General features: G+C 41.7%; 5 protein-coding genes across 5 annotated transcripts; 2 read left to right on the top strand and 3 right to left on the bottom strand.

The window, feature by feature from the left end:
* Positions 1-653: 653 nt before the first annotated feature.
* LOC138135031 (cytochrome P450 4V2-like) lies at positions 654-3,479 on the bottom strand. The gene is made up of 10 exons (XM_069053668.1): positions 3,434-3,479; positions 2,353-2,459; positions 2,214-2,304; positions 1,979-2,164; positions 1,858-1,924; positions 1,679-1,805; positions 1,454-1,627; positions 1,330-1,398; positions 929-1,274; positions 654-880 (listed from the first exon to the last, which is right to left on the bottom strand). The coding sequence occupies exons 1-10, from the start codon at positions 3,477-3,479 to the stop codon at positions 714-716; spliced, it is 1,380 nt and encodes a 459-aa protein (XP_068909769.1). The 3' UTR covers positions 654-713.
* Positions 3,480-6,571: 3,092 nt separating this feature from the next.
* Pdzd8 (PDZ domain containing 8) lies at positions 6,572-11,210 on the bottom strand. Its single transcript, XM_069054213.1, has 10 exons — positions 10,722-11,210; positions 10,469-10,672; positions 10,228-10,420; positions 9,963-10,173; positions 9,697-9,851; positions 8,605-9,622; positions 8,202-8,433; positions 7,922-8,156; positions 7,590-7,876; positions 6,572-7,537 (listed from the first exon to the last, which is right to left on the bottom strand). Exons 1-10 carry the CDS (start codon positions 10,881-10,883, stop codon positions 7,334-7,336), a joined length of 2,901 nt encoding a protein of 966 aa, XP_068910314.1. The 5' UTR covers positions 10,884-11,210; the 3' UTR covers positions 6,572-7,333.
* Positions 11,211-11,384: 174 nt separating this feature from the next.
* On the bottom strand, positions 11,385-13,234 carry Sin1 (SAPK-interacting protein 1). The gene is made up of 5 exons (XM_069054234.1): positions 12,966-13,234; positions 12,369-12,918; positions 12,078-12,322; positions 11,690-12,028; positions 11,385-11,639 (listed from the first exon to the last, which is right to left on the bottom strand). The coding sequence occupies exons 1-5, from the start codon at positions 13,036-13,038 to the stop codon at positions 11,449-11,451; spliced, it is 1,398 nt and encodes a 465-aa protein (XP_068910335.1). The 5' UTR covers positions 13,039-13,234; the 3' UTR covers positions 11,385-11,448.
* Positions 13,235-13,484: 250 nt separating this feature from the next.
* crb (crumbs) lies at positions 13,485-23,335 on the top strand. Its single transcript, XM_069054210.1, has 20 exons — positions 13,485-13,707; positions 14,163-14,315; positions 14,376-14,578; positions 14,633-14,828; positions 14,880-15,496; positions 15,645-15,978; positions 16,659-17,123; positions 17,178-17,557; positions 17,608-17,803; positions 17,853-18,021; positions 18,073-19,112; positions 19,163-19,473; positions 19,579-19,824; positions 19,949-20,142; positions 20,192-20,897; positions 21,028-21,359; positions 21,410-21,597; positions 21,648-21,923; positions 21,975-22,249; positions 22,302-23,335. The coding sequence occupies exons 1-20, from the start codon at positions 13,659-13,661 to the stop codon at positions 22,524-22,526; spliced, it is 6,555 nt and encodes a 2,184-aa protein (XP_068910311.1). The 5' UTR covers positions 13,485-13,658; the 3' UTR covers positions 22,527-23,335.
* A 699-nt stretch (positions 23,336-24,034) lies between these two features.
* Positions 24,035-27,215, top strand: Hsc70-3 (heat shock protein 70 cognate 3). The gene is made up of 4 exons (XM_069054215.1): positions 24,035-24,191; positions 24,506-24,649; positions 24,967-25,837; positions 25,890-27,215. Exons 2-4 carry the CDS (start codon positions 24,525-24,527, stop codon positions 26,865-26,867), a joined length of 1,974 nt encoding a protein of 657 aa, XP_068910316.1. The 5' UTR covers positions 24,035-24,191; positions 24,506-24,524; the 3' UTR covers positions 26,868-27,215.
* The last annotated feature ends 244 nt before the right edge of the window (positions 27,216-27,459 follow it).

The raw sequence follows: 27,459 nt of genomic DNA, 5'->3' as shown, positions 1-27,459 counted from the left end.
TTGCGTTTGCGTAGTTTAATTCCTTAATTTCAAATTCACGTCTGCTCCTAACCGTTTAACGTATCGTCTTTTGTTTCTGTTTTGTGTGTTTAATCTGTTATTAATTATTATAGTATTATTTAAATTGTGAGTGTAAGTGGTAAGTAGGTAAACACACCGACAATGGCAAATGTAAAAGATGTAGTGAGTACCAATGCCGATTTGATTAACTATTTATTGGTAAATAAATTTCATACATTGTCTTATGATGACAAAATATTTGTGAAGAAATTGCCAGTTCCACAACCCTCAATGGTTGATTTAATACAATCGAAAAGTGGTCATAATCGCGCGTTTTCTAAAACTCTGTACCAGAAACATATACCTATGGTTAACGGGCAGCCAAGTGCACTTGCACTTGTTAGTTTTACTATGTAACATTTTTTTAATTATGAACCTACATTTGTCACGCGGATGCCTATCAAAAAGTTAAATTGACTAATTAGAGCTTTACCGATCTACCCATGTTCGGCCGACCCATTTTCGCGAAACACGAGCCGTCACTGGTTATAATTCTATTTTCTGCCCGTCCGGTCGGAGAAAAAGAAAAACTGTTAGTTATAATATAAGAAAATAAAAAAATCTGTAGAAAGCAATAAATTGAAACATTTGAAGTAATTCTATCTTTTATTAACTACCGAAGTACATAAAAACTTCCACGAGTGCAATTAAATTTAACAAAAAATTCGGTTTTTTATTTTGATTGAATATCCGTCGATGGGCCTGATCGATATATCGGTCGTTAACTTCATATCTTCCACCTTGCGGTCACATTCCAACTCGAAATTGAGAAGTATAGTCCCCAATAGGATTTTCATCAGAGTGTAAGAATACTGTTGAGCTAAAACAAAATAGGTTATTTTCCATCTATTAAAATACACCTTCGCACCTATACACTTCCTAGGACCGGCACTGAAAGGCAAAAACGCGAACGGATGTCTTCTATTCGTCGCCTCCGGACTAAAATGCTCAGGATAAAATTCATTAGGCCTTTCCCAGTATTTCGGATCTCTGTGGACTATATAAAACGCCAAAGCTACCGTTACGTGCCTCGGTATGGTAATTTTATCCAACTGAAAGTCCTCGCTTGTGTCGCGGAATATAAAAGGAGCGACAGGATACAACCTCATGGTTTCCTTAATACACATTTCTAAATATTTCAGCTTCGACACATCACTTATGTCCAACGTTTTCTTCTCGCCGAGCGCTTCTCTCAACTCTTTCACCACTAAATCCTATCATACCAAAAGTGTTATTTTGTGATATACCTACACACTCTTTTAAACTTACTTGTATGTCGGGGTATGCGCCTAGCATCATGCAAGTAAACGCCACAGTTGAGCTTTGAGTGTCTTGACTCTGCAAAACATCGACTATCATTTATCTAATTGGAGAATAATCTCGACAACTCAACTGTCGCCATCAGCGTCATCAAATGGTCGATGCAGTCTTGAACGCTCAAGCAATTTTCGTTGTGGAGTACCATTTCGACTAACACTTCCATCATTGAAGGAATTCTCGTTGCTCGACTTGGAGTTTTGTCGTTCTTCAGTCGTTCCACAGTTTCAGGAACTTTCGTATCCATTACCTGTAAAATTACGTGATCAAGTGTTTTTTTTTTTACAAAACAATACAATACTTCTGCAATCAACTTCGTCGTTATATTTTTTATCATTGTTTGCTCCTTGAAGTAGGATGTTTTTTCAAATATGTAGTCCCAGTGGAGCCAAAAGTATCGAATTCTCGTGACAAGAATGTGGTAAAATCTGGAATGTTTCAAGTCAGTAATGTTTTGTAATGTAGAGCGTGCAGTCAGACCTTCGGATGTACTTAGGAAAGTCTTTGTAATGGATTGAGTGGGTGTTTGCATCTGGCAGCAGCAAATCTAAAATCATGACAGTTATTGCAGTTTTGTAGAATTGTAGAAGAGATGGAATACCCATTGTAGACTCGAAGGCTGTGTCGTGTAAGTAGAAGATAATATCGAATTGTGAACCACCTGCGTGTTGTCGCAAGCGTTCAACAAACGCGTCTGCATGTCTTTGGAACACGTCACAATACCCCTCTATCATTTTGAGTGAAAACAAAGGCTGAAGCAACTTTTTGTGAATCTTGTGAGTGGGACCTTCAAAAGAATGGTCATTAAAGAGTAACGGTTTTGATCGGTGACAAACCAGAAGCTGTGAATAAGCCCTGACCCAGAAAAGGCTTCAAGAACTGGTAAATGTGCGACTTTTTGGCGATTTTAGAAGACTGCAAAATTATCTGAAACGACGAGATGAAATGTTTTGTTTTTTACTAAGACGTTTGCACCTGTAGCTGGTGAGGATCTTTGACGACGATGACCAGTCGAGGTCCAATCCATAGTCTTGTAGGGGACGGGTAGGACTCGATGGAGCTGACCACGACGTTCAAAAGTTCTTAAATAATCAACGAAGAAATAATGTTTACTGTCAGAGAAAGCATAATGATTCTGGTTGTATAATAAGCGCAATTTCGAAATTTTTTTGACAATTGACGTTTTCAAATGAAGACTGTATGGTTCCTCTACAAAAACATTCTTCAGGAGAATAATTGTATACCTTCTGTTTTGCAAAAGATTTGGAGGGTATTTCCTAGTAGGGGATATGCTAGAGGCCCGTCTAACTGTGACGCAAACACTAGCACTCTCCAAAAGCGTTTATACAAAAACAAAACTGTTATAAAAAACAACGCCAAAAGTAGGAGCGTGATTGTTGTATTCATGATGAAAAACTGAAAAATACTACGGAATAGTTTGTCGTATTTATTTACAGTTTTGGTGATATGATTTTTTTATTGTTTTTCCATAATTCATGACAGCTTGACTGTTTTAGATTTCAAAGTATCAGATTTACAACTGCACTATCACACTATTTAACTTTCACGCTTAAGTAAAACGGAAATATACAAATAACGTACAGTCGTTGACCAAAATAAAATAAGACAAAGTGTTACCTTAGACAGTTTCACAATTCAAAGATTTGTGTAGTGTAACTGAGGCGTATGTGTCTCAGATTACAACTTGATTTGACTTGACGATTGATTTACAAAAAGTTAGGTTGTGTTTTTTCACTTGTCATCTCGTCACTGTCACTATGTTCAATTGAATGATTGAGTTTTTGAAATATTGTCGAATGATGACACTTATCAGAATTGTTTTTTTATTTTTGACACTTTTGTTTCCTAAGAGATGGTTTTCGCAAAAATATCGAATTACACAATCGAAATTTACTTTGTCCTATTTTATTTTGGTCAACGACTGTACATAACTTCACATAAAATTTAAATAATTCATATGGAAAATAAAATTCTGAATATGTAATTTTAAACTGAATTCTGAACATCTAATATCACTATCAAATTAGGTACCTACTCAAGTTTAATGGAAACGGAGATCTTGAAGATAACACCCCACTCATGTGAAAAAGGCGCGATAGTTTGTCCTATTTATTTATAGTTTTGGTGATATCAAATATCAATCATTAGTGGTCAGTTTTCAATTTATCAAGCTATTGCACTACATACATATTTTTAAAATGTAAATGCAACTATCGGACTAACAACTGCACTCTCACACTACCTATGTATGTATGTATTTAAATTTTATAGGCAAATACATATGTATAAAGATAACGTCAACAACTTAACATAACTTAAGATAATACATGTGGAAAATGTCTTTATTCCATCCTAAACGACAAATAGTAGGTATATTACTGTACGAGTGGCGAAACTAAAAGTTTCACTCCCGCGTGTGTCGAATTTACGAACGAGGCGAAGTCGAGTGTGACGACACACAAGTGAGTGATTTAGTTTCCCACGAGTGCTGTATAGCGTTTTGTTCAATCCTGCAATTAAAATTTCAAAAGATTTTAATCATAAAACCTATTTTTTTTTTGTAATTTTTCATAAATCCTTTTAGACCAAATGTCTCAACTTACATCGATATGCAAAAAAAATAGTGCGTACAACACGTTATGAAACGTAATTTCACTTATTTGCTGCAAATTCGTGGAAAAAAGTATGACTTTCATAACTAGTTGTACAAATAACTATTTGTTTTCTTCATGGTAAAATGAAATTTTATCGTCTAGAAAAATAAATTAAGTACATTATTACATTATTTAAATTAGGTACATTTTCACAAGTTTCTTTATTCTTTTTTGATAAAAATTACAAACATCTAAATTGAAATAACCGGAAATAACATTGTTAATAAAAATTAAACGTGCACTTTTTAAACACTTTTCGACCACATTTGACAGTATTCTCGTTAGCGACATCTTTGCTTTTGATGAAGTTAGCGCCATCCTCACTTTTGACAATGAGGTTAGCGCCACTGCAACCAGGAAATTCGTTTGAAAATCCTTGACAATTCTTTGTGTTGCAGCTGCTTGTTCCCATCAAAATCGCCTTTTATGTTTCTGCTTTTCCTCCAGGCACAGAAAATATTGTATTCTTTTTCATACAATGATACAGATTTTCGCGGCAATAAATTTTCTCCACGACCGTTAGCGAATGTAATAATTCCGAAATCATTTTTAATAACAGAAAGTAAAAGTTCTCACTCTTGAGATTGGAATATTTATTCTAAAATACTTGCTTCTTACGTGTTTGGCATGTATTTTCATTCCATAACAATATTCCATAATTATGCTCAACGAAATATTTACATAGATTGCCATGGATTTCAAAACTGTCAGCGTCAGATATAAATGCGACGTCCTCATTGTTTTGTGACAAGTTATAATTGAAATAAATAAAAATTGTTCAGATTTTATTGTTTTTGATTCAAACTTTCTGGTCGTGGAGAATTATTACATGGTCGTGGAGAAAATACAGTCTGTTACTCGTATGGTTACTCGGTTAGAATGAAAATTCGATCTACTCGTGGTTCCTCACCTCACGCTCGCGCTCGGAATCTTCCACTCGTAGATCGAATTTTTATTCTAACCTCGTTGCAGAATATCTATACTATGAGATACTATTCAACAACAGAACCTGGCTTCTTTAATAATATCTTCAGGAACATACAATTCATCTTCATTAAGGAAAGATAGGGCCATTATTTCCTTAAAATTGAAACATTTTCTTGACGCTTTCGCGAAACTGCTTTTAACTTTGTTGATAAACAAATTATCTCGGTAACCGACTCCCATGCCAACAGCCCCCGCTTTGAGTTTCTAATGTTTAACATCCATTGTTGTTTTTCTGTTTTTTTGAATGTTGAATTTTTTTGACGTTTATAATAATTGTCAATCAAAATAACTATGTAATTCAGAATTCAATCGAAATGATGGAGGAAGGAATAAAATTTTGTATTTACACGACGATAAAATCTCATTCTCTTCTCGAACGTAATTACCGTCTCGACGCTAAAAAACGCTCTCAAAGATAAAGTAAAATTTTATCGTCTTGTATAATAAATAACTATTCCTTATTTCAAAATGAATTCTAATACCTAGGTACAGTCGATGGACAAATAAAACTGGGACAAAAATGACAATCACATAAGTCAAAATTTACAAATTTGCATCGTTTAATTACGGCTTTATCACAAATAGGTTAACTTTGGTATGACAAATATATTGACAATTCAGTGGTCTGATTTACATAGATAAAATTTTAAGTGTCCCAGTTTTATTTGTCCACTGACCGTACTTACCTTCCTTTCTGCAAAAATATCTTAACGAGTTTCCAATCAAAGGAAACGCCGCAGGACCAGACACTTGTGCCGCACACGAGTAAATTTTCCTCCACGACCAAAAGAATTTACCCAGGAGGTAAATTATCAGGATCACGATGACCACAAGCAGTGACAAACTGAGATCTCTCAGCTTCATGCTTACACACTTTTCACCATCACAACTCTTTTGTATCTCAAATTTGACTTTACTATCGTTAAAGTGAAGCTCGAAGTACAAAGAATTTAAACATTACCGAAATTTATATACCTAGGAGTAATTTGTTCTGTGGTCCGATGAATATGATTAACTCGGTCGCTTTCACAAGTTACTGAATAAAGAAAAAAATAGAGTTTAGAACCAAGAGGGTCAGAAATGTCGATTTGATTATAATCTACGAGATTCTCTTTCCGTAATTAGAACAAAACTAGGCTTAACCTTCTGCACATTAAATTTATAATGTTGCGACATGGTCATGTCAACTTAATGCATCAGGAAATCCAAATATTGTTAAATTGGGTGAAACAAAATTGTGCCTAATTCTGGTATGTTCCGGTTGCTGTTGCGATGAAATAGCGGCGAAGTAAGAATTAACAAAAAACAGTCGATTTCGGGTTCTTGGAGGATAACTGGAAGAAGAAATAAAAGTCGGAACAAGCAAGCAAAATTTATTACAAAATATATGTTACAGAAATGTGACTTTTTTGCGATCACTTAAAAAAAAGATAAAAAAATATTGATTATTGACAGGTCACTTGTGTAAATAATCAAAACGGGGTCCCAAACCGAGTAGAGAATGTATTGATTAACAGGTCGATAAAATTACTGAATTTAGTTAGGCATTCACGTACAGATTATAAACCTAAAAGTCAAAGCGTTTTCGTATTTTGTATGTATGTAATGGAGTTACAAACGGACTAAAGACAACGAGCAGCTTTGCTTAGTACGGTCTACATTTACTCAAGTCTAAAAAATTAAATAAAAAATGTTACTACATCCTACGCTATCACAGTAAGTATAGTTTAATATGTATAAGTACTAAAACTTGTAAATAAACGTCACTATCTACTTGTCGAGTTACATAAAATGTCTACGAAAGTGATTAAGCACGTAAAATAATTGACTAGAGAAGAGAGTGTAAATATATAAATGCAATCAAATTAAATACTGCCGTGTGAGTATTTACGATGGGGGAGGCGGATATAAAACGAGAGTGGTAAATTGGTCATTCTGCAATCAGTACCGACAACGTTACAGTTGTACATCACAAAAACGATGCCCCTCTCTTCCGTCTTATACTCCCTTCCCGGTTAACAAACTGATCGAAAAAATCTAAGTACTTTTGTTCAAACTTATTTATAACGTCGTACGTAATAAAAATACCTACACATTAATATAAATTACTATAACCCGTGCCTTGCTACTTACTAATGTCAAATAATCTTGATATGGTAATAAATGCGAACTTTTGAAATCTTTGGTGCTCCTCTTAACTACTTACGCGCGTCGGCCCACTCATCCTCTAAGCTAGTGAAGCGTTTTGCCAACTTAAGAGAAACTGTGCAAAAAATTAGTACAACAAGCAAAACCTAGACGATCTTTTCTTGCGTCTGCTGCAAACTGGAACAATAGTGAAGCATCAATACTGATAAACCTTGCACTTTGGCGTCGGCTTGCCCTATCATAAAGGCTAATTTGGTCTTTTCCGCGTCGGATTCTTGACTGTTCATTTGTTTGGAGAGCTCCATGTGCTCCATCGTGACCGAATCCAGAGTCTTCTTCAATTCTGCCATCTGAAGGAAAAAATGTTCACTGTCGCACTCGTTGTCTCGTCGTTTCCCTTACCATGATGTTCACTTTTTCAACTTTTTCCTCGTGAGACAAATTCACGTACAGCTGCTTTCCGGTCTCTTTCGCAACGTCCATCAGCGACTCGTCGGCCGGACAAAGCATCACCTGTTCTAGAAGGCGATTGACGCTCTCGGAAGCCTCGTCCGGCTTTTTCTGAACGTCCTCCAAAACGCTGGGACACAAACAAAACGGATTTAGGTTAGCTATCGACTGTTTCCTACTTGGTGTTCTTTGAGGCGAGGGCGGCAGACTCTTCGACGCGCTCGACAACAGCTGCGAACCTAAAACCACCGTCAACAAACTGAAGACCGAATCCGCTCGAGTACCTGGAATGACGAGGTTGTGCACGCTGTTGACCCTCTTGAGAGCGCCGTCGGTAAAACTCGCATCTTGTACCTCTTCGGGAGGCTCCGTCATCGTGATCTCCGGTTGGACGGTCTCCGCCTGTTCGCCTTTCTTGTCGCTTTGGACGCAAGCAGTGCTGGTTTGGCACTTCGCTATGCACTTTTTGTGGCAACAGAGGCCACACTCGCGGCACTGAACCGCGTCCTTCAGCCAAATCTAAAACTTCACTTTAGATTGTGCTCCCGACGACGAAAATCTTACCTTCTTCGAACAGAAATCACAGTGGGTGGTCCGGTGAAACTGGGTCCTTATGAAATCGTGTTTCAGACTCGGTGACGTCGTTATTTGTTCCATGTCGGAAGTTAGAGTGTCCGTCGACATTTTGCGTTTTACCTCGAGGTCGTCGTCGTGCGACCAGATGAAAGATAGAAGGACGTCGCCGTAGCAGAAGACGTGCTCGAAACCGGAGTGCGACATGAGGGGGTGCGTTTGGCTAAAAGTTTCACGAGTCTTACTTTCGGAAAATGTTGCTAATGACATGTGTCAAAAATGACAGCTGTCATTATTGTTTTGTTATTTTGTGCAACAAACTTCACACGCGATCTGGGAAAGAAGGAATGGACTGGGGGATTGCCGGATTGCAGCGAAAGAAAATGAGAATTACCTGTTTGTGAGGGAAAAAGCAGGCGGTAAGAAGGAATACCGCCGCATGTAGTGTCCGAGGACGCTGTTGAAACACTCGTTCAAGACGTGACTGAGGGGGATGTTTGCGTAGCCCAACAGGACATCTTTATCGTCGTCGATCGTCCCCCAGACGTTCACGTTCAAATACTTGATTCCTCGTTTGAGCGTGAACTGGAAATCTTCGTTGAAATAAAGTACAGATGTCGCCGTCAGCTCCTTGCTTCGGCCGACCTCGACCACCGACACCTCCACTTCAGCCCCGTCCGCGTTCCCTCGCGTGATCTCCGGCAACTCCGAAATCGACTGTTTCTTCGACGACAACAACGGAGAGGAATGTTGTTTGTGAGCGCCGTGCTGCGGCGTCCCTGGCCCGCTCGACGTCGGAGTGCTCTTGCAACTCACCTCGCTTGACGACCTCTCCGAAACCGAAGTCTTCCGCTTCCTTAGACTAAAATTACCGATGGTTTGAGCAAATTTCGAAACGTTGTCGCTGCCGGACAAACTCCTCGGGATCCTCTCCAAAGTCTCTATCTTCTCCAGACACTTGTTCTTCTTGGGAGGGTCCACCTCCGGTTTCGCGTTTTCCACAATTATAAAACTGTTTTCTTCTAGTTGGGTGGCGTCGGTATCGTCTGGGTTCGGAGGGGCGGTGGTCGCTTTGGGGTCGGTCTTGTCGCCGTGTTTCCGACGGAAACTATACGAATCTACGATGCGTCGTACGCGGAGCGTGACGTGAGTTGAAGTCACCGATTTTATGAATTTTGCCACCTGGGGGACGCCCGTCACGGATTTGTTCTCCACGGCGAGGACGACGTCGCCGGGCTTCAAGCCCGATCGAAAGGCGCAGCTGTGAGGGGACACACTTTCTACAGCCACAGCGTTTTTTTCTTGCTTGAAGATCACCCCCAACTGAGTTTGCTTCAGCTTGATCATTGTTATCTCGAGTATCATGTGCAGCTTGTCCTCGCCCTCGTAAAGGCAAATCCACGGAATTGTGTCTGAAACGAAAAATATTAAAAACCAAAGGACCCCCACCTCCTAAAACGCGATCTGTGCCATCAAAAATACTCACCCACAGCAACTGTGCAATATATACTCTGAACGACACTAGAAAGTTCCAGTCTAGTAACTTCTATACACGTAACCTCCAATTGACCTTGAGGAACTATCTCACTATCTTCAATATCGAGTTGACTAGGATCAGTTTTGATGAAGAACGGTTTATATCTGAAACAAAAAGGTTTTGTTTTCGGATAGTTTGCGTAAAACTTAGTGCTACTGCGCATGAGCAACAAACGCATTAAAGACTTCATCTGCGATAATACAGACTTTTCTCACCTTATTTTGTAATTAGGCAGAGTGTGTTTCCTCCTGATTGCTTTCTTAATTTGATTGACTATGAGACTGGTAATGTTTGATTGCAGCTGCCTTCCCTGAAAGTGAGATTCAACTTCCAATTCAATGATTGGATCATTGTAAAAGCTGAATGACCAATGAGTGTAAGGGTGTCTTGTAAACTGTAGCCTAACAAGCCCTTTGACTTTATTAACTAAAAAAATAATAAAATAAACAGACTTGTGGAATGGTGAAACAAAACTTATACCTTTAATTGATAAGTATGCAGTTTTTCCAAATTTCATCTTGGCATCAACACTCAGCAAAAAATTCCCTTCATAGTCTAGATCTAGACACAGACTGACAGTATCAATGTGTCCCTCTTTTTTATCAAGTTTGACATCTTCAATACTGATATTTTTAACATTAGGAAAATGATTGCCCAAGTGCATGTCTCTTATCTAAATAATTGCAAGCTTAAAACAGAAGCGATAAAACACTGCACTTACGTTAATTGCTTCAAAAAATTTCCCTATTGTCGTTTTTGTTAGAAGTTCTTCAAATTCTAGACTCAGTTTTTTGTAGAGCCAGCGTTTTATGGATTCTGAGTGACGCAACTCGTGAAATAAAAACTGTAAAACTAGACTAACGGACAAACTTGTCGCGTCACTCTTGTCGTTTAGGTCTTCATTTTCTAGTTGTTGTTTCAGAGACTGTAAACATTCGCGGTTTAAATATTTAACGAGGGTAGGGACGTATTACCTCAGGTAAACTGTAGTCTGTGGGACTTTGCTTTTCAGACGGTTCGACCACGGGGCTTGTTTTAAAATACGAGTACAAAATATAATACTGCACAACCAATGTGACTATAATACCGATCAAAAAAGACACGAAAACTACGAATATAAACACGAACACGTCCATGTCGCCTTAATTATGTTAGCACCATTATTGTAGGCCCAGTTGTGTGAAATTAGACCAGGTGGGGTTCAATTTGTCATGATGAAAGCGTCACCAAGTTTTTTTCACAGAGAGTGTTCAATCCGCAACAAACATAATTACCTCTTCCTGGTTTTTCTCAAGTACGTAAACACTGACAAGTGACAGCACTGACAGCTTTGTGCTGTTTGAGGTTAGGGAGGACAAGAGAATGTTTTGGATTTGAGAGTACGTTCCAAAATTGACCCTTTCATGACGTCACCCGTAGTGATCACTGGACAAAGGAATCGTGCGTGGACTTGACTTTTGCATCCAAACCTCCAACAACAGTTATTTACATTACAAGCTGCGAAAGTTTACTTTGATGTGCGAGGTGTTTTTAAATGGCCGAGGCGAAGCGTAAGCGTAGCCGAGGTTATTTAAAAACACAATCGCCTTATTAAAATAGAAAGTTACACTTTCGTATGGGGGAAAATGAAAAATGTATTAAACCTTGAGCTATATTTATTTAATTAAATGCCAACTACACACGTAAATAATTGAAACTAGACTAAACGAATCCCTTTTTCTTGTAGTACTTTCGTTCTTGCGCTGCCAAATACTCTTTCCTCGTGTCACTGGACCTCAGTTCGAGAATCAGATTTATTTTGTAAACAATTTCTTCAGCAACTGCGTGATCAGCCTCGAAATCGTAACTCTTAAATACTGTCGACGTTTGCAGCGGAGAATTTAATGTAGAAACTGGAAACAAAATTACTGCGACTACACCAACCAAATAAAAAAATTACTACCGTTGTCTTGACCACTCGAGTTACCGAACGACTGGGCGTAAAAAATTCGAAAAACTGTCCTGTTGCTTCTGGAATCGACAGTTTCACACCAGGCTACCATGTCGATGTCGTGATTAATAGGTTTTTGCTTGACCAAAACAAATTTCGAATTTTTTTGTACCGGATCGATTTCGATCTTTTCCCCGCTGATTCCTAAAAGCATCTCAGCTTTGGTCCTCATTTTGTTGATCATGAACACTTTGTAGGATTTGTACAGTGGTGCTTCCATCGCTTTCTTGTGGACGTCCATCAAATGAAGGTCAGTTGAAATTTGTTTTTCTTGATCAGTTTTTGATACATCTGTTCACAAAAAAATGTAACCCAAAAAATAAAGATTTTATAGACAAACCCTTAGTTTTTCTGTTGGTGTTGTCATCAGATAATCTCCTAATGGTGAACGTTTCAGAGTCACCAAAACTGACACACTTTGCTGGGTCAGTGTGTTCCACCAAGCCCAAACAAGTGAAACCAAATTTAGAAATATTTTCCCTGGAATCTAAACAAGGCAAGTCCCAATCCACTTCTCCATCCTCTTCTGTGATGTACAGCCCATAGTTACTAACTGGTTTCCAGGAATGATCCTCATACATGGTACTTAATAAATTAATTATGATAACAGCACAAAAAAAATCGTGATTACCTGGACTTTAACAGAATCAGCCCGATCAAATCTTGAATTTTGGCGTTGGTTGTGCAACAAACGTGCAAAGGATAATTTCTTTGCTGCTCTGGAAGCATCGTGAGAAAAATCTTATATTTTTTTATCCCCACGTTAACCCGTCCCGTGCCGTCGTATTTCGCGTGATCTATAAACGGATTTGATGGCATCATTCTGTACTGTTTAAACGTTTTTGAAAGGAGGGACTCCTGCCCCTCGCTAATTTTCGCTTTTGGCTCCTTTCGCACGAACAAATCATCCAGCTGCTCTTGCGTCAATGCCGTTTTGCTGCTCTCCCACTTGATGTGCTTCATTCTGCTAGTTTTCTTCTTCACTTGCTCCAGTTTCTCCAAGCGCACTGCAGTATTTGATCTGTACCTCATGGGAAAATCTGTGTCGAGTTGGAGGTCGTACGACTCGTGCGACAAGTCGTCGTCGTCTTCGCTGTCGTCATCGTCAGGGTAACAGTCGAGGGTCTGCTTCAGTTGTCTCCTCACGCCCTCTTCTCCCGCCATAATGAGCTCGCACATACCTGTACTCGAGTCATTCGTATTTGTTAAGAAAAAAGGAGACGTATACCTGTGTCGTCCGTTGAAATGAACGAATTTCTGATGTGCGACAGCAACCAATATTTGTTGTCGTAGAGAGCCATCGCAGATTCAAAAACACCACCACACAACACATATATTTTTTTTCACAAGTATCTATTCGCTTTATCACACATTTTTACACAGACCGTAACAATTAGGTTTTTGTGGTTTCCAAATTTTCAAAAAAAAATTTGGTTATGTTGACTTACAAAAGTGACGTTTCTTGTGTTTTTCTGTTTTTGTTTATTGTATTGCTGGTTGCATAAGGACCCCCAATTTTTAGTATTTAGTAACTTTTTTCGCGTAATGAATCGCAAAAAATTATCCATTTTTACTGTACCCTTTATTATATTTGACTGTGATCGATTTTCCTGACGGAAAATTCAATTAAACTTGAAACTTAATTCATATTTTGTTTCTGTTGGTATCGATGCAGATGTGCCAATAACTTAAAAGTAAAAACACCAGACAACCACTGACATTGAACGTGTTGTGGTTGGTTTGTTGCTGTGGTTTGTTGCATGTAGATTGTGTATTGTATTCGTGTTGTTTTCTCGTATCCAAGAATAAAATATGTAGGTGAAGTGTTCATTTACCTCAATATTGTGTTTTCAAGACAATTTCATTGAATATGTGTCTCTCCTGATTTCGATAAAATCGTAAACCTTGTCAGTATTTCAACATGGATTTGTTAAAGTCTTGCAAGTTGAAAATAAGTTCAGTTTTCTTAGGTAAGTAATTACTTCCGGTTCTGAACACGTTTTAGCTCTTAACGGCACATAAGCCACCCATTCTGGAGATAGACATCTTTGCGAATTAGTCATAGACACAGTCATTGTTCAAGAATCTAATTCTTTCCAAGAAAATCAAAATTACCTTAAATATATTCGTGAAAAGTGTATTGCAGATAGGGTGCTTTCAAATGGTTATGTCACCAAATGATCGACCACTTTACATAAAATTAAATTTAATCTGATTTTGAACCGTTACAAGCATCTAGGTCAAAAAACTTCACAGGGTTTATCTTCTCTGTAAGAGTTGATTTTGTGCATAAACAGAGCAAAATTTTGGGAAATGTATTAAAAAAATGTACAAAGAAATCGATAAAGTAATAAAGATGTTTGTAGAAATAAATATGAATTTTTTACCCTTCAGACGTGAATCCTGATTTATGTTTTCCTTTCAGTAATTTGCTACGTTTGTAGTATAAGCGGTTACACCCAAATCTTAGGTCCGTCAAATCAATCTGAAGCATATTTTAATGGTTCTTCGTATTTGCGCCTCCAAACTACAGTCTCGCTCAAGAAACAAACTGGTCTTAGTTTCAGAACGTGTTCAGGTGCGATCCCCACACGAAAAACGCATTTCACGCATAATTGCAACCTCAATTTGTCTTTAGGTGGTTCTCTATTTTCGCAACAACAGAACGACGACCTCCTCGAGCTATCGGTAAACTCGGAAGCGGTCCTGTTCTTTGCCAAAACGGCAGGAAAACAATTCAATCAAAAAATCCAAGGGAATTTTTTAAACAATAAGTGGCACGTCGTGGTGCTTCAGTACGAACTCGGAAATTTAACCCTCCAAGTCGACGGCGAAAGACGGGTATTGCACGCGTGTTCACTTGTTTCTCTGTTGCACAGCAAATTTGTGTTTTAGCTGATCGCGAATTCATCATATCAGAGCGAATTGTTGACGAGTCCGGGTCTGTACAACGAAGGCGCTTCGGTGCTTCTAATAGGAAAGCAATTCAACGGGTGTCTGCTGGAAGGCCCCTCGTTGGTCTTCAACGACTCCATCATTTTATACAACTACAACGTCCGATTCGAAGAGTGTCCCATCCCGGAAGATAGCTGTGAGTATCATCGGGGTGCGGAGACATCAGAAATGAGAGACTTGTTGTCAGGTATCCCTAAAGAGAACTTGATGAGCTACAACTCTTGCATAACCGAGCCCTGCATGCGCCAGGGCACTTGCCACAACGGCCAGAACGGCTACACTTGCTCTTGCTTGCCGCGCTATACCGGCAAGAACTGCGAGATCGACTTGGGGATCCCCTGCGACAAGACTCCCCCGATTTGCAAGAACGGCGCCACCTGCAACTCGGACAACACAGGAGAGTACGTCTGCTGGTGTCCCCCGAATTTTACGGGGAAACACTGCGAACAAGAGGTGATCGTGCACCAACAGTGCCAACACAATCCGTGCTCGAACGGCGCCACTTGCCTCAAGAACGGCGGAAACATCGAGTGTCTCTGTCCGCCGGGTTTCGAAGGGCTCAAATGCGAACTCAACAAGGACGAGTGCAAACCGAAACCTTGCAGGAACGGAGGGATATGCCACGACAACCTTAACAATTTCACATGCGAGTGTGGACACACGGGCTACATGGGCAGGTTGTGCGAGTTGAACGTCAACGAGTGTGTGGCCAGTCCGTGTTTGAATCACGGGACGTGCTTTGACACGTACGGAGGGTATTTGTGCCAGTGTCCGCCAGGATATGGAGGATCGTATTGTCAATACGTAAGGATAATTGTCAAATTAAAAATTGTCGAGTTTGACAGCTGTCATCGTGCACAGCACACTCGATTAGAATTTCTACTCGTGAATCGAAATGGTCGAGCTTGACAGCTGTCATTTTCTCGACTCAAATTTGTAATTTTGCTTGCAGAGTTTGAAGGAGTGCATGTCCCAGCCTTGTCTCAATCATGGCGTCTGCATCGACAGCCCCGACGGTTACAAATGTCGCTGTCCTCCGGGTTTCGGGGGCGACAGGTGCGAATCAGAAGAGAGACAGTTGCTGTGCGACGTGAACAAGTGTCACCCTCACGCCGACTGTGTCGAATCTGGTAACACGTTTGGATGCATTTGTAAGCCAGAGTATCCAGGTACTTATCCCAATTGTTCCCTGGACACAATCTGTCTGAACAATCCTTGTAAAAATGAAGGAGTTTGCACACCATGGAATGGCTACTTCAATTGTTCGTGTATGCCAGGCTTCACAGGTACATTATTTCGTATTTTTAATGCCAATTACTAAACAGCCTTGTAGAACACCTTGAAATAAATTTGTTTTTTTTTTTCGACGTCACTCCAAAAAATTAGTTCGTGGTTATGCAAAATTCTAGTAATTTCTTTAATTTCCGTGTTTTTATTTGTCACGGGTGGGCAATAAAACAGCTTCAGCGAAGGTAAACAAACACTGACTCAGTTCTATAAAACTTAACTGAATCGACTAACTCTCCTTTTTTTTTCTTTTTCTTCTTCAAGTCTTAACCCAGCATGCCTAGACTCAATAAACAATTTTCAACCGCACAATCTGTAGAGTAGTTCGCATGTGGGTGTGTAGGCTAGTACTGACTTCATGGTAGTTACTACAACTGACTGATTCACAGCTGGGTGCCAACTCTGCACGCGTGAACTGCAATGTGGACATGGTTGTGGCATCTTTTGCCTAACCTAATTAAACGGACCGACAATTCTTACGTATGTGCACCTGGTCACAGGTATTAGACTTTTTGGTTTGTCATTTTTGTGCAAGCATGTCTCACCTGCACCCGACAGCTTTTGTCTAACTCGCACCAACTAACGTTGTCTCTTGTCGTTGATCATTTGCCGGAGATGGGCTCCATTACGATGCGTTTGCGTCAACATTCTCATTTTGGCAGTCGCATATTCGTTCTAGGTAAGCTGTGCGAGCTGAAAACCGACGGATGCGTTTCCCAGCCTTGCTCGAACGGCGGCGTTTGCATCGAACAGTCGAACGGGATCGTTTGTAATTGCACGGAACAGTGGATGGGCCCCTTTTGCGATCTCCCTTACGATGCCTGCGAGTTAAAGCCGTGCTATAACAATGCAACTTGCGTAACGTCCCCGAACAAGCATGATTTTACCTGCAAATGCTTGCCTGGCTTTGAAGGACTCCATTGCGAGAGCAATATCGATGACTGTGTTGATGTTAAATGTCCGTTTGGAGAAGTTTGCGTCGATTTAACGAACGATTATGAATGCAGATGTCCGCCAGGGTACGCTGGGGACAACTGTACGGTCGATCTAGACCCTTGTGCCAAGGAACCGTGTCCCAGGGGAGCCATCTGCGAAACCAGCCAGGAGAAGGGCTACATCTGCAAGTGTCCTCCGGGTTTTACAGGTACGACGATAAATATCTCCGGTGAGGCTTTCACACGTGTCACTTGTTGACTAGGTGAGACCTGCGAGGAGGACATCGACGAATGCAAGAACAATCCGAGAATCTGCAACGAAGGCATCTGCCAAAATGAAAGGGGAACTTTTCAGTGTTACTGCAGGCCGGGGTACACAGGGGAAAGGTGCAATTTAGATTTCAACGAATGTCTCTCGATGCCGTGTCGAAACAACGCCACTTGTCTCAACCAGATCAACAATTACAAGTGCATCTGTCCCCCAGGATACGAAGGAAAGGATTGTTCCGTCGACATAAACGAGTGTGAACCCATGCCTTGTACGTCCGGTTCGACCTGCATAGACGGAATCAACGAATTCACGTGTATCTGTCAACCGGGACTCACTGGAAAAATTTGCGACATCAACATCGACGACTGTGAGGTCTGTAAATTAACGCTTCTTGAAAACTGTACTCATTTCGAATTCGACAGCCCCCGCCTTGTTTGAACGGAGCCGAGTGCATCGACGGCCTAAACAGTTACACTTGTAACTGCACTGACACCGGATTCATGGGGGCCCACTGCGAAATCAACATCGACGATTGCATCGGAAATCCGTGCGAGAATGGAGCCGAGTGTCACGACGTAGTCAAAGATTATCAGTGCACGTGTTATCCCGGATACACCGGTAATGAACACGTTTTCTCGTCACTTAAATTCACTTTTTCTTTTTGTAGGAAAAAATTGCGAAGAAGACATAAACGAGTGTGACAGCAGTCCGTGCAAATACAACGGAACTTGCTTGGAGAGGTCGAATCGAACCCTTTATCAGAACATAATCCCAGGACTGAACACTTCACTGCCCGAGATCTTCAGTAGACCCTTTTCGTACGCAGACGCCGCAGGGTAATGACAGAATTGACGTTTGACGTGTGACATTTAATTGACGTTTTGTAGGTATGAGTGTTTGTGTGTAGAGGGCGTGACCGGCGAGAACTGCGAAATCGACATAAACGAATGCGAGAGTTCGCCGTGCGTTCAGGGTATCTGCGTAGACAACATCGGCGGTTACGTTTGCGAATGTAACGAGGGTTTCGAGGGCGAGCGCTGCAACATCGACATAGACGAGTGCGAACGGTACAAGCCTTGCATCCACGGCAAGTGTCTGGACAAGCGAGCCGACTACTACTGCGACTGCGATTCGAATTATGGCGGGAAGAATTGTTCCGTGGAACTGGCCGGTTGCGAGAACAACCCGTGTCTCAATAACGGCACTTGCAAGCCTTACCTACTGGGAGAGAACACACACAAATTCAATTGTTCTTGTCCGAACGGGTTCCACGGACAGGTGTGCGAAAAGATCAGCACGATGTCGCTGTCGGGAAAGTCGATGATCGTGGTCAACACGAGCAGAGAGGAGGGTTATGACATACAGTTCAGGTTCAAGACGACGCTAGGGGATGGACTTTTGGCGTTGGGCAAAGGGTTGACTTTTTACATACTGGAGTTGTCCAAAGGTCGCCTCAATTTGCACTCGAGTCTGTTGAATAAGTGGGAGGGGGTCTTTATCGGGTCCAATCTGAACGACAGCCAGTGGCAGAGGGTTTTTGTGGCGATCAATTCGACACACCTTGTGTTGTCAGCCAACGACGAACAAACAATCTATCCTATCAGTTTCAACGAGATTTCCAACGGTACTACCTACACCAGTTTCCCGGTGACGTACATCGGAGGGATTCCTAGTAATTTGAAGAAGTTAACGCACGGACAACCTTTCTTAGTCGGGTGCACAGAGGACGTGCTGATCAACGGCGACTGGGTCTTGCCCCAAGTCGAAAATGACGCGTCCGTCACCTACCAAAACGTCGAAGTGACTTGTCAGAGGCAGCCCCAGTGTAGTCCCAATCCTTGTCATTCTGGCGGACATTGTACTGACTTGTGGTTGGACTTCAGGTGCACCTGTGGGAGGCCCTACTTGGGACACACTTGTCAATACAGTAAGTCTCGATGTGACGGTGGTACTTGTCTAAAGCGAGCGCAATTGTAGATTACACAGCGGCGACGTTCGGATACGAAAACATTACGGATTCTTTGGTAACGGTGTACGTCGACAGCGCTGCGAAACGAGCAGTACGAACAATCGTAGACATAAGTATGTTCATAAGAACGCGACAGTCCAAAGGTCAGATATTTTATTTGGGGTCCTCGTCGAGATCGATGAATCCTTTAGATGAGACATACATAGCAGCGCAACTGGAAGGTGGGGAATTGTTGGTCAGAATACAGTTTAATGGAACTCCAGAAGCGTATACTGTGGGAGGTGTGAAACTAGACAACGGTTATAACCACCTCATCGAGGTACGTTAAAGTTTAACACGTAAAAAATCTATTGTTAAAACTAGTAGGTCGAGTACTTGATGTAAAGATTTTGTGAGTATAAATAACAGTAATCTGTGATTTTAGGTCATCAGAAACGTTACTTTAGTGCAAGTTAAATTGAACGGAACCGAGTACTTCCGCAAGACTATATCGGCAACGGGAACTTTGGACGCTCAAGTCTTGTTCTTGGGGGGTCCACCACAGTTTAGACCAGTGCGTCAGGCCAACGACAATTTAATAAAAATTGATGCAATCCCCCCCACCACTTCGGCAGTTATTGCGACCCCACTGAGCAACGTTCACTTCAAGGGGATAATTCAGGACGTGCAGGTACCATCATCAAATCGTAAAAAAAAATTAAAAAGGCTTTGAACAAAAAGCTTGACAGAGAAATTTGTTTTTGCGATCAGATCTTACGCAAGTCGCATTTGGGTTGATCGTTGATGATTTGCAGATAAGTAACGGTTCGTCTACGATGGTGGTGGAATTTTTTCCGCTAAACGCGGAGGAATTAGACATCCCCATGTTTTTCGGGAACGTCCAGTTCGACGAAACGACGGTGCTAGAAGGGGTGCGTTCGGATAATTCGTGTAGAGTGAATCCGTGCCAACACAACGGCGTGTGCGAAAACACGTGGAACGACTATCGGTGAGTAGTGAGTGGTAAAAGTATCAAAATAGTACGGATTTATTTGTAGCTGCATCTGCACTCGCGGCTTCAAAGGTAAAGACTGTTCAGATTTGGAATTTTGCGAAATCGAGCGTTGTCCGAACGAATCTGTTTGTAAAAATCTCGAGGACGGTTCAGAGTGTGTGGCGAACGCCACTTTCGACGGTAAATCACCGCCGTTGCACTATCACCAGGTGGTCTGGCCGAACTCGACCAAATCGATATCGTACGACACATTAGAACTGACGTATCGTACGAGGTCGTGGGGGACCGTTTTCTTCGCGAAACTCAACGAAGATTACTTCGCGATATTCATCTACCACAACGAGGTGGTCGTCGATTGGCGAATCGGCAAATCGACGGATCACAGGCGGTTCAGGAAGGATCATTTCGAAGGACAGTGGTTGACGATCTATTTCGAATACAAGAATTCCGTCCTGAAGGGTGGATTCAAAGACATGGTGATGGACGAAGCGCCGAATATGAGATCCGTCAATTTTGACATTGACGGTTTTACGGAGATGTTGAAGAGTGGCGACGTGTACGTGGGGGGCAGCGACGGAGTCTCGTACGACTATCAGAGCGCGATTAACAGTTCCGACATGTCGGGGTATGTTCCGGTCGATACCACGACCACGGCCTCCATCACCAGCAACTCTTTGGAAATTAACGACTACCCGTACGACACGTTGCTGTACAAAGTTGACCAAAACAAAAAGACTGATCTTTTCAAAGTGAGTAAATTATCGAGTTTAGTTTTGACGTAACTGTCAAATATGACAGAAACTGTCAAATGTCAGTGGCACACTAGATCGTAAATGTTTTGTTGTTCCAAGAAGCAAAATGTCACGATTTAATTTTTAGGGGTGCCTTGGGGAAATAAGAATCGGCGGACTGTTGTTACCCTTCTTCGCCACCAACGAGCTCTCTCTCAAAAACCAGTACTTCGAACTCGACCCGGAGAGTGGTCCCGAAATCGGTTGCATCCTCTGTTACCCCACCGACTGTTTCAATCAAGGCACTTGCATCAGTCCCAACCAGACTTACAAGTGCAACTGCATAGAGGGTTACGCCGCTGACGACTGTTCCATCGACATAAACGAATGCGAGAGCAACCAGTGCGAAAACAACGCCACCTGTGTGGATTTGGTGGGAAAGTACGAATGCCGCTGTGTTCCAGGCTACGAGGGTGTTTAGTAAGACACATTTTCCGTGTTGGTACGACAATTTAACGGCGGAGTTGCAGTTGCGAACACGACATCGACGAGTGCTTGAGCGATCCGTGCAGACACGGAGGCACTTGCATCGACGCCATTGGTACTTTTAAGTGCGATTGTCCGGAAGGATTCGCCGGAAAGCAGTGCGAAGCTCCCATCTTGATCACGTGCGACAATCAACCGTGCAGAGAAGGCGCCACTTGCAAGACTGGACCTAGTACGATTTGGTATGACCAAAACTTGACACGGTACATTTTTTGTTTTTAGACGAAATGACCGGGAACAATTTCACTTGTTTCTGTACGGAGGGTATGGAGGGACCCCTGTGCGACACTCCGTTTTGTTTGAGGAGACCGTGCGACAACGGCAGTTGCAACACTACAAACGAAGTGCCGTTCTGTCAGTGCGTCAGAGGTTTCGAGGGTCAATTCTGCGAGATCAACACCGACGATTGTGTGGCCCCCACCGGGGAAAGTCCCTGTCAGAACGGGGGCATCTGTACCGACGGCGTAAACAGATACGACTGTAATTGCACCGGAACTGGTCGGTATCAAAAACACGAGTCGAGCGGTAAAGTACGAAGGTGATTTTCAGGTTATTCGGGTCTGCTGTGCGAAGTCGACATCGACGAGTGCCAGCAGAGTCAAGGTCCGTGCGGACCTCAAGGCATGTGCGAGAACATGCCGGGGACTTACAGATGTCTCTGCGCGGACAAGAACAAATGCGGGCATTTCTGCGAGTTGGACAACCCCTGCGAGTCGGTTCGGCCGTGCGTGCAAGGGAAGTGCTTGGCACACTGTACGGACAGGGCTGACTACGTGTGCGAATGTCACGAGGACTACACCGGGAAGAATTGTAGCGATCACAAGGTCGGCTCCCGTTTTGTCGCCGCACGGATTTGATCGACGGTCGATGTTTCAGGTGGCGGCGAGCCAGATGGATCACATCAACGTGTTGTACATAGTGATCCCGATCGTTTTGATTGTGAGCGTGGGGATTGCCATCGGGTTGGCGGTTTTGGTCAACGTGGCAAGAAGCAAGCGTGCCACCAGAGGTACGTACAGTCCTAGCGCTCAGGAGTTTTGTAATCCTCGAGTGGAGCTGGATCACGTGCTCAAGCCTCCACCTGAAGAGAGACTCATCTGAAGAGGTTCGTCTAGTATTGTGATGCACTGGTTTAATCCCATCTCAGCCGACATTATTTTACCATTTATTATTATCAACTAGACACAATTTTAAAGCTGCGCTACTTCATTTGTTAAATAATTAATTACCTTGCGCTTTATTTCCTAACAAATTTCCTTGACACATTTTTATTTTTTTTTAGAAAACATACTCGAATATCATACACAATTATTTTGAAATCGAAATGCACCTTAGTATTTTTTTTTTTATTTATTTGAAATATGAATGACAACTAGGTACGAACGTCCATTTTCAGTATTTGTTGTTCTTGTTGTAAATACGTTATTGCTTGTTTGTTCTGTTTTTCTTTGAACATTTGCATAATAGTATTTAATATGTAATACTCTTAATTTAGTAACGTTAACAATTTATCTATTTTTTACTTTTAAATCGGAAACGGCGGTTTCAAAATTGCAAATTTCACGAATTTGTAAATGCCAAGAAAATGGAGTTTTGGAACACAATTCAATTTTGGGACCAGAAAATATTGCGAAATCGCCGCTTTCAGGAGCAATTATAAACAATCTCATGAACACCGACCGTCCAGCTTAGTTTGTGATAAATCAGTAAAGTATTTTAAATATTACGCAAGTAATAGGACAAGTGTAATTAAAAAATTGTAGACCAAAGTATGTATATATTTTTTTATCTATATAGATTTTCTACATTTTATTTTAAATCTGATGTAATTTTACGAAACACTGACAATTCGAATTTGTACTTAAAAGTTCTTGATAACATTAGTGTAATAAAAACCAATTGATTTTTAACTTTTTTTTCCATTTATCCTTTTATCACTACTCCTCGCTGATCATATTCCAAAATTTCTAATTCATTTAAAGTTTACAAAAAAAAAAACGCGACAAATATCTAGCATTTGAGCCAGTCGATCGCTTGATTACATTATAATAAAAAAAGGAGAAAGTTTAGCTTTTCTGCTTTTACAATTCCATCTATTCTCGCTTAGGAACTACTGTTACTTTGGAACAATTGCAAGATAGTTCAAGGACTCGCAGGTGGGTAATTGGAGCATGCAACCCGAAAGTAAGGATTGAAAGACTAAAAACGTTTTACATCACGTTCCAAGATGTTATTAAAAGATGAATTATATCGTTGGGAATGTTTATTTTGAGTCATTTGCGCAATATTTCAAATGCTGACTAAAACGGAACTGTCAACGTTTAAAGAAAATCTTCATTTTGCATATGACAAACACATTTTTTATTTAAGGAAAAATGTACTATTACAGATACGTGTCGATTGTTGATACTTTAATCCAAATATAATAACCCGATAACAGGCAACATATTGTTTTGTTCCCTTTTTTTGTTACGCCACTGTTGCTTTCCGAACATTCAGGAAATCTTCCCGTAAGATCGAGAATCGTCGGTCACGTGGACCAATCAGAAACGGCCAACGAAAGAAGCACCGACCAATCACGTTGTCGAACTTTCAAATTGCGACCAATCACAGAATACCACGACAAATTCTAGATTTATATTCGGCGTGTCAAACCAATTTAGTCAGTTTCGCGAACAAGAAAGTAAGGAGAGTGTAGTGTTGTGAATAATTTAATCGAAATAGTGTGAAAGCTTTTCTTTTTGAAACTTTTAATTTCTACAGTCGGTAAGTAATCGCAAAAGTCAATAATCTCGAGGAACTCCATCCGATCGTAAAGTTTTATTTTATCCCAACACAACCACCATTGAGTGGATCGTTACCGGCGTCGATCACGTTTCAGAGCGTTAAATATTGACAGAATTTGGAAATTTGTTCTGAAAATACGGTCGAGATCGAGGAAAATAGGTACTTTTGTTGAAAATTCCTGTACCGTTAGCTACGTGTCATGGTACCCCAGTACCTACGTATATTAGTACAGTTATGCCACTTCGACATATTGGGACTATTGGGAGGGTCTTTAATTGTAACTTTTGTTGCAGTACCTAAGAGAAGAGCGCAATGAAGTTACATCTGACGCTTGGGGCGATTTGCCTCGTCCTGTCCGTTGTGGCCAAAGACGATAAAAAGGAAAAAGATGAAGTGGGGACGGTCATCGGAATTGATTTAGGAACAACATATTCGTGGTGAGTACCAGTATGTAATTTGATAAAAAGTAATCGACTTTGATCGAACCACTCCAAATATCGAAATGTGGCCAGGGTTTTTGCTTCCGGAAGCAAAGCCGAAAGTGAGTCATACTTGGTAGGTAATATTAAAGATGCACGAGAAGTGTGATTTATATTTTGAAAAATAAAAATTGCGAAATGCAATCTTTCAAACGTCAAATTTATATTCTGACATACAGAAATTGGGAGGCGGCAAATGTATACGTATAAATCACAGCACACCGTGATGTTGTGGAACGTTGGATTAAATTTTAACGGAAACGATTTTTTTTTAGTGTGGGGGTGTACAAAAACGGTCGCGTCGAGATAATCGCCAACGACCAAGGTAACCGCATCACTCCCTCCTACGTGGCCTTCACGGCGGACGGGGAGCGCCTGATCGGCGACGCCGCCAAGAACCAACTGACTACCAACCCCGAGAACACCGTGTTCGACGCCAAACGTTTGATCGGTCGCGAATGGAGCGACGCCACCGTACAAAATGACATCAAATTCTTCCCTTTCAAAGTGATCGAGAAGAACTCCAAACCACACATTTCCGTTGAAACCGGTCAAGGCGACAAAGTCTTCGCCCCCGAAGAAATCTCGGCGATGGTGTTGGGCAAGATGAAGGAGACCGCCGAAGCATATTTGGGCAAGAAAGTGACCCACGCCGTGGTGACTGTACCGGCGTACTTCAACGACGCCCAACGCCAAGCTACCAAAGACGCCGGAACCATCGCCGGTCTGAACGTCATGAGAATTATCAACGAACCCACGGCCGCGGCTATCGCCTATGGTCTCGACAAGAAAGACGGAGAGAAGAATGTTTTGGTGTTCGATTTGGGCGGTGGTACTTTCGACGTGTCGCTCTTGACCATCGATAATGGAGTGTTCGAAGTCGTGGCCACAAACGGAGACACCCATCTGGGAGGAGAAGATTTCGATCAGAGAGTCATGGATCATTTCATCAAGCTGTACAAGAAGAAGAAGGGCAAGGATATTCGCAAGGACAACCGTGCGGTGCAGAAGTTGCGTCGTGAAGTCGAAAAAGCGAAGAGGGCGCTGTCTTCGGGTCACCAGGTCAGAATCGAAATCGAGTCGTTCTTCGAAGGCGACGACTTCTCCGAGACGTTGACCCGAGCCAAGTTTGAAGAGTTGAACATGGTAAGTGTGTTGGGTGAGATTCGAGTCGTTTTTTTCAATAAATCTCTCGTAGGACTTGTTCAGATCGACGATGAAACCGGTCCAAAAGGTGTTGGAGGACGCAGACATGAACAAAAAAGACGTCGACGAGATCGTTCTCGTCGGAGGCTCCACTCGCATCCCCAAAGTGCAACAGTTGGTGAAAGAATTCTTCGGCGGTAAAGAACCTTCCCGCGGAATCAACCCCGACGAGGCCGTGGCGTACGGCGCCGCCGTCCAGGCCGGAGTCCTCTCCGGTGAACAAGACACCGACGCGATCGTCCTCCTCGACGTCAACCCTCTTACCATGGGTATCGAGACCGTGGGCGGCGTCATGACCAAACTGATCCCGCGTAACACCGTAATCCCCACCAAAAAATCTCAAGTTTTCTCGACCGCCTCCGACAACCAGCACACCGTCACCATCCAGGTGTACGAAGGAGAGCGTCCGATGACCAAAGACAACCACCTCTTGGGTAAATTTGACCTGACCGGCATCCCTCCGGCACCGCGAGGAGTTCCCCAGATCGAAGTGACGTTCGAGATCGACGCTAACGGCATCTTGCAAGTGTCCGCCGAAGACAAAGGCACCGGAAACAGAGAGAAGATCGTCATCACGAACGACCAAAACAGACTGACGCCCGAAGACATCGATAGGATGATCAGGGACGCGGAGAAGTTCGCCGACGACGACAAGAAGCTGAAGGAGCGCGTCGAGGCGAGGAACGAGTTGGAGAGTTACGCATACTCGCTCAAGAACCAGCTGGCAGACAAGGACAAGTTGGGCGCGAAGGTGTCCAGCGACGAGAAGGCCAAGATGGAAGAGGCGATCGATGAGAAGATCAAGTGGTTGGAGGATAATCAGGACACGGAAGCAGAAGAGTACAAAAAACAGAAGAAAGAGCTTGAGGATGTGGTCCAACCCATCATCGCCAAACTGTATCAAGGAACCGGTGGCGCACCTCCACCGTCGAGCGGCGACGAAGACGAGGATCTCAAGGACGAGCTGTGAGGTGCAAGACTGAATTTATTTACCTTTCTAGCCCAATCCGAGTAAAGAATGGACGAGTGTGGATGTATGATGTGATTCGCCTAACAGTTAGGAAATTATTTTATTTCTTACAAATTCCCAAGTAACCAAGTTCAATATGGTTTTTGTATTAAGTAGTAAATCTTTTATATTACAGTTTTTACTGTACTGCGTACCGGTAACTTATTTATTTTTTCACACGCAAATATGGGTGTACGATTTTGTAACGTCGAGTGTAATGATTTAAGCATTTTTGTATTGTACACTTGTATTTGACTTGTTACGTTGTCTTAAATTTTTCAATAAAGTACTAGAAAAATTGGAAAAAAATGGTTTTTTCTCCCTACTGGTTAGAAATGTAGGCTGTGGATACCTCATTTGAGGTGAGAAAATTCAACTTTCTCGCTAAGGTAAGAAAGTTAATCATGAAATGTTTATGGTAAAACTGTACCAAAATACAAATGTCAAAAGTGAAATAAGTTATTGATAAATGAAAGCCAATTCAATGAAGTAAGTTGGTAGCTCAATCATATAATCTGGAAAATAAGCAGATAAGCTAGGTAGGTAGATTACT

Source organism: Tenebrio molitor, chromosome 7 (assembly GCF_963966145.1).
Source record: "Tenebrio molitor chromosome 7, icTenMoli1.1, whole genome shotgun sequence".
In the NCBI taxonomy this organism is placed as follows: domain Eukaryota; kingdom Metazoa; phylum Arthropoda; class Insecta; order Coleoptera; family Tenebrionidae; genus Tenebrio; species Tenebrio molitor.
This window is presented reverse-complemented; position numbering and strand designations above follow the sequence as displayed.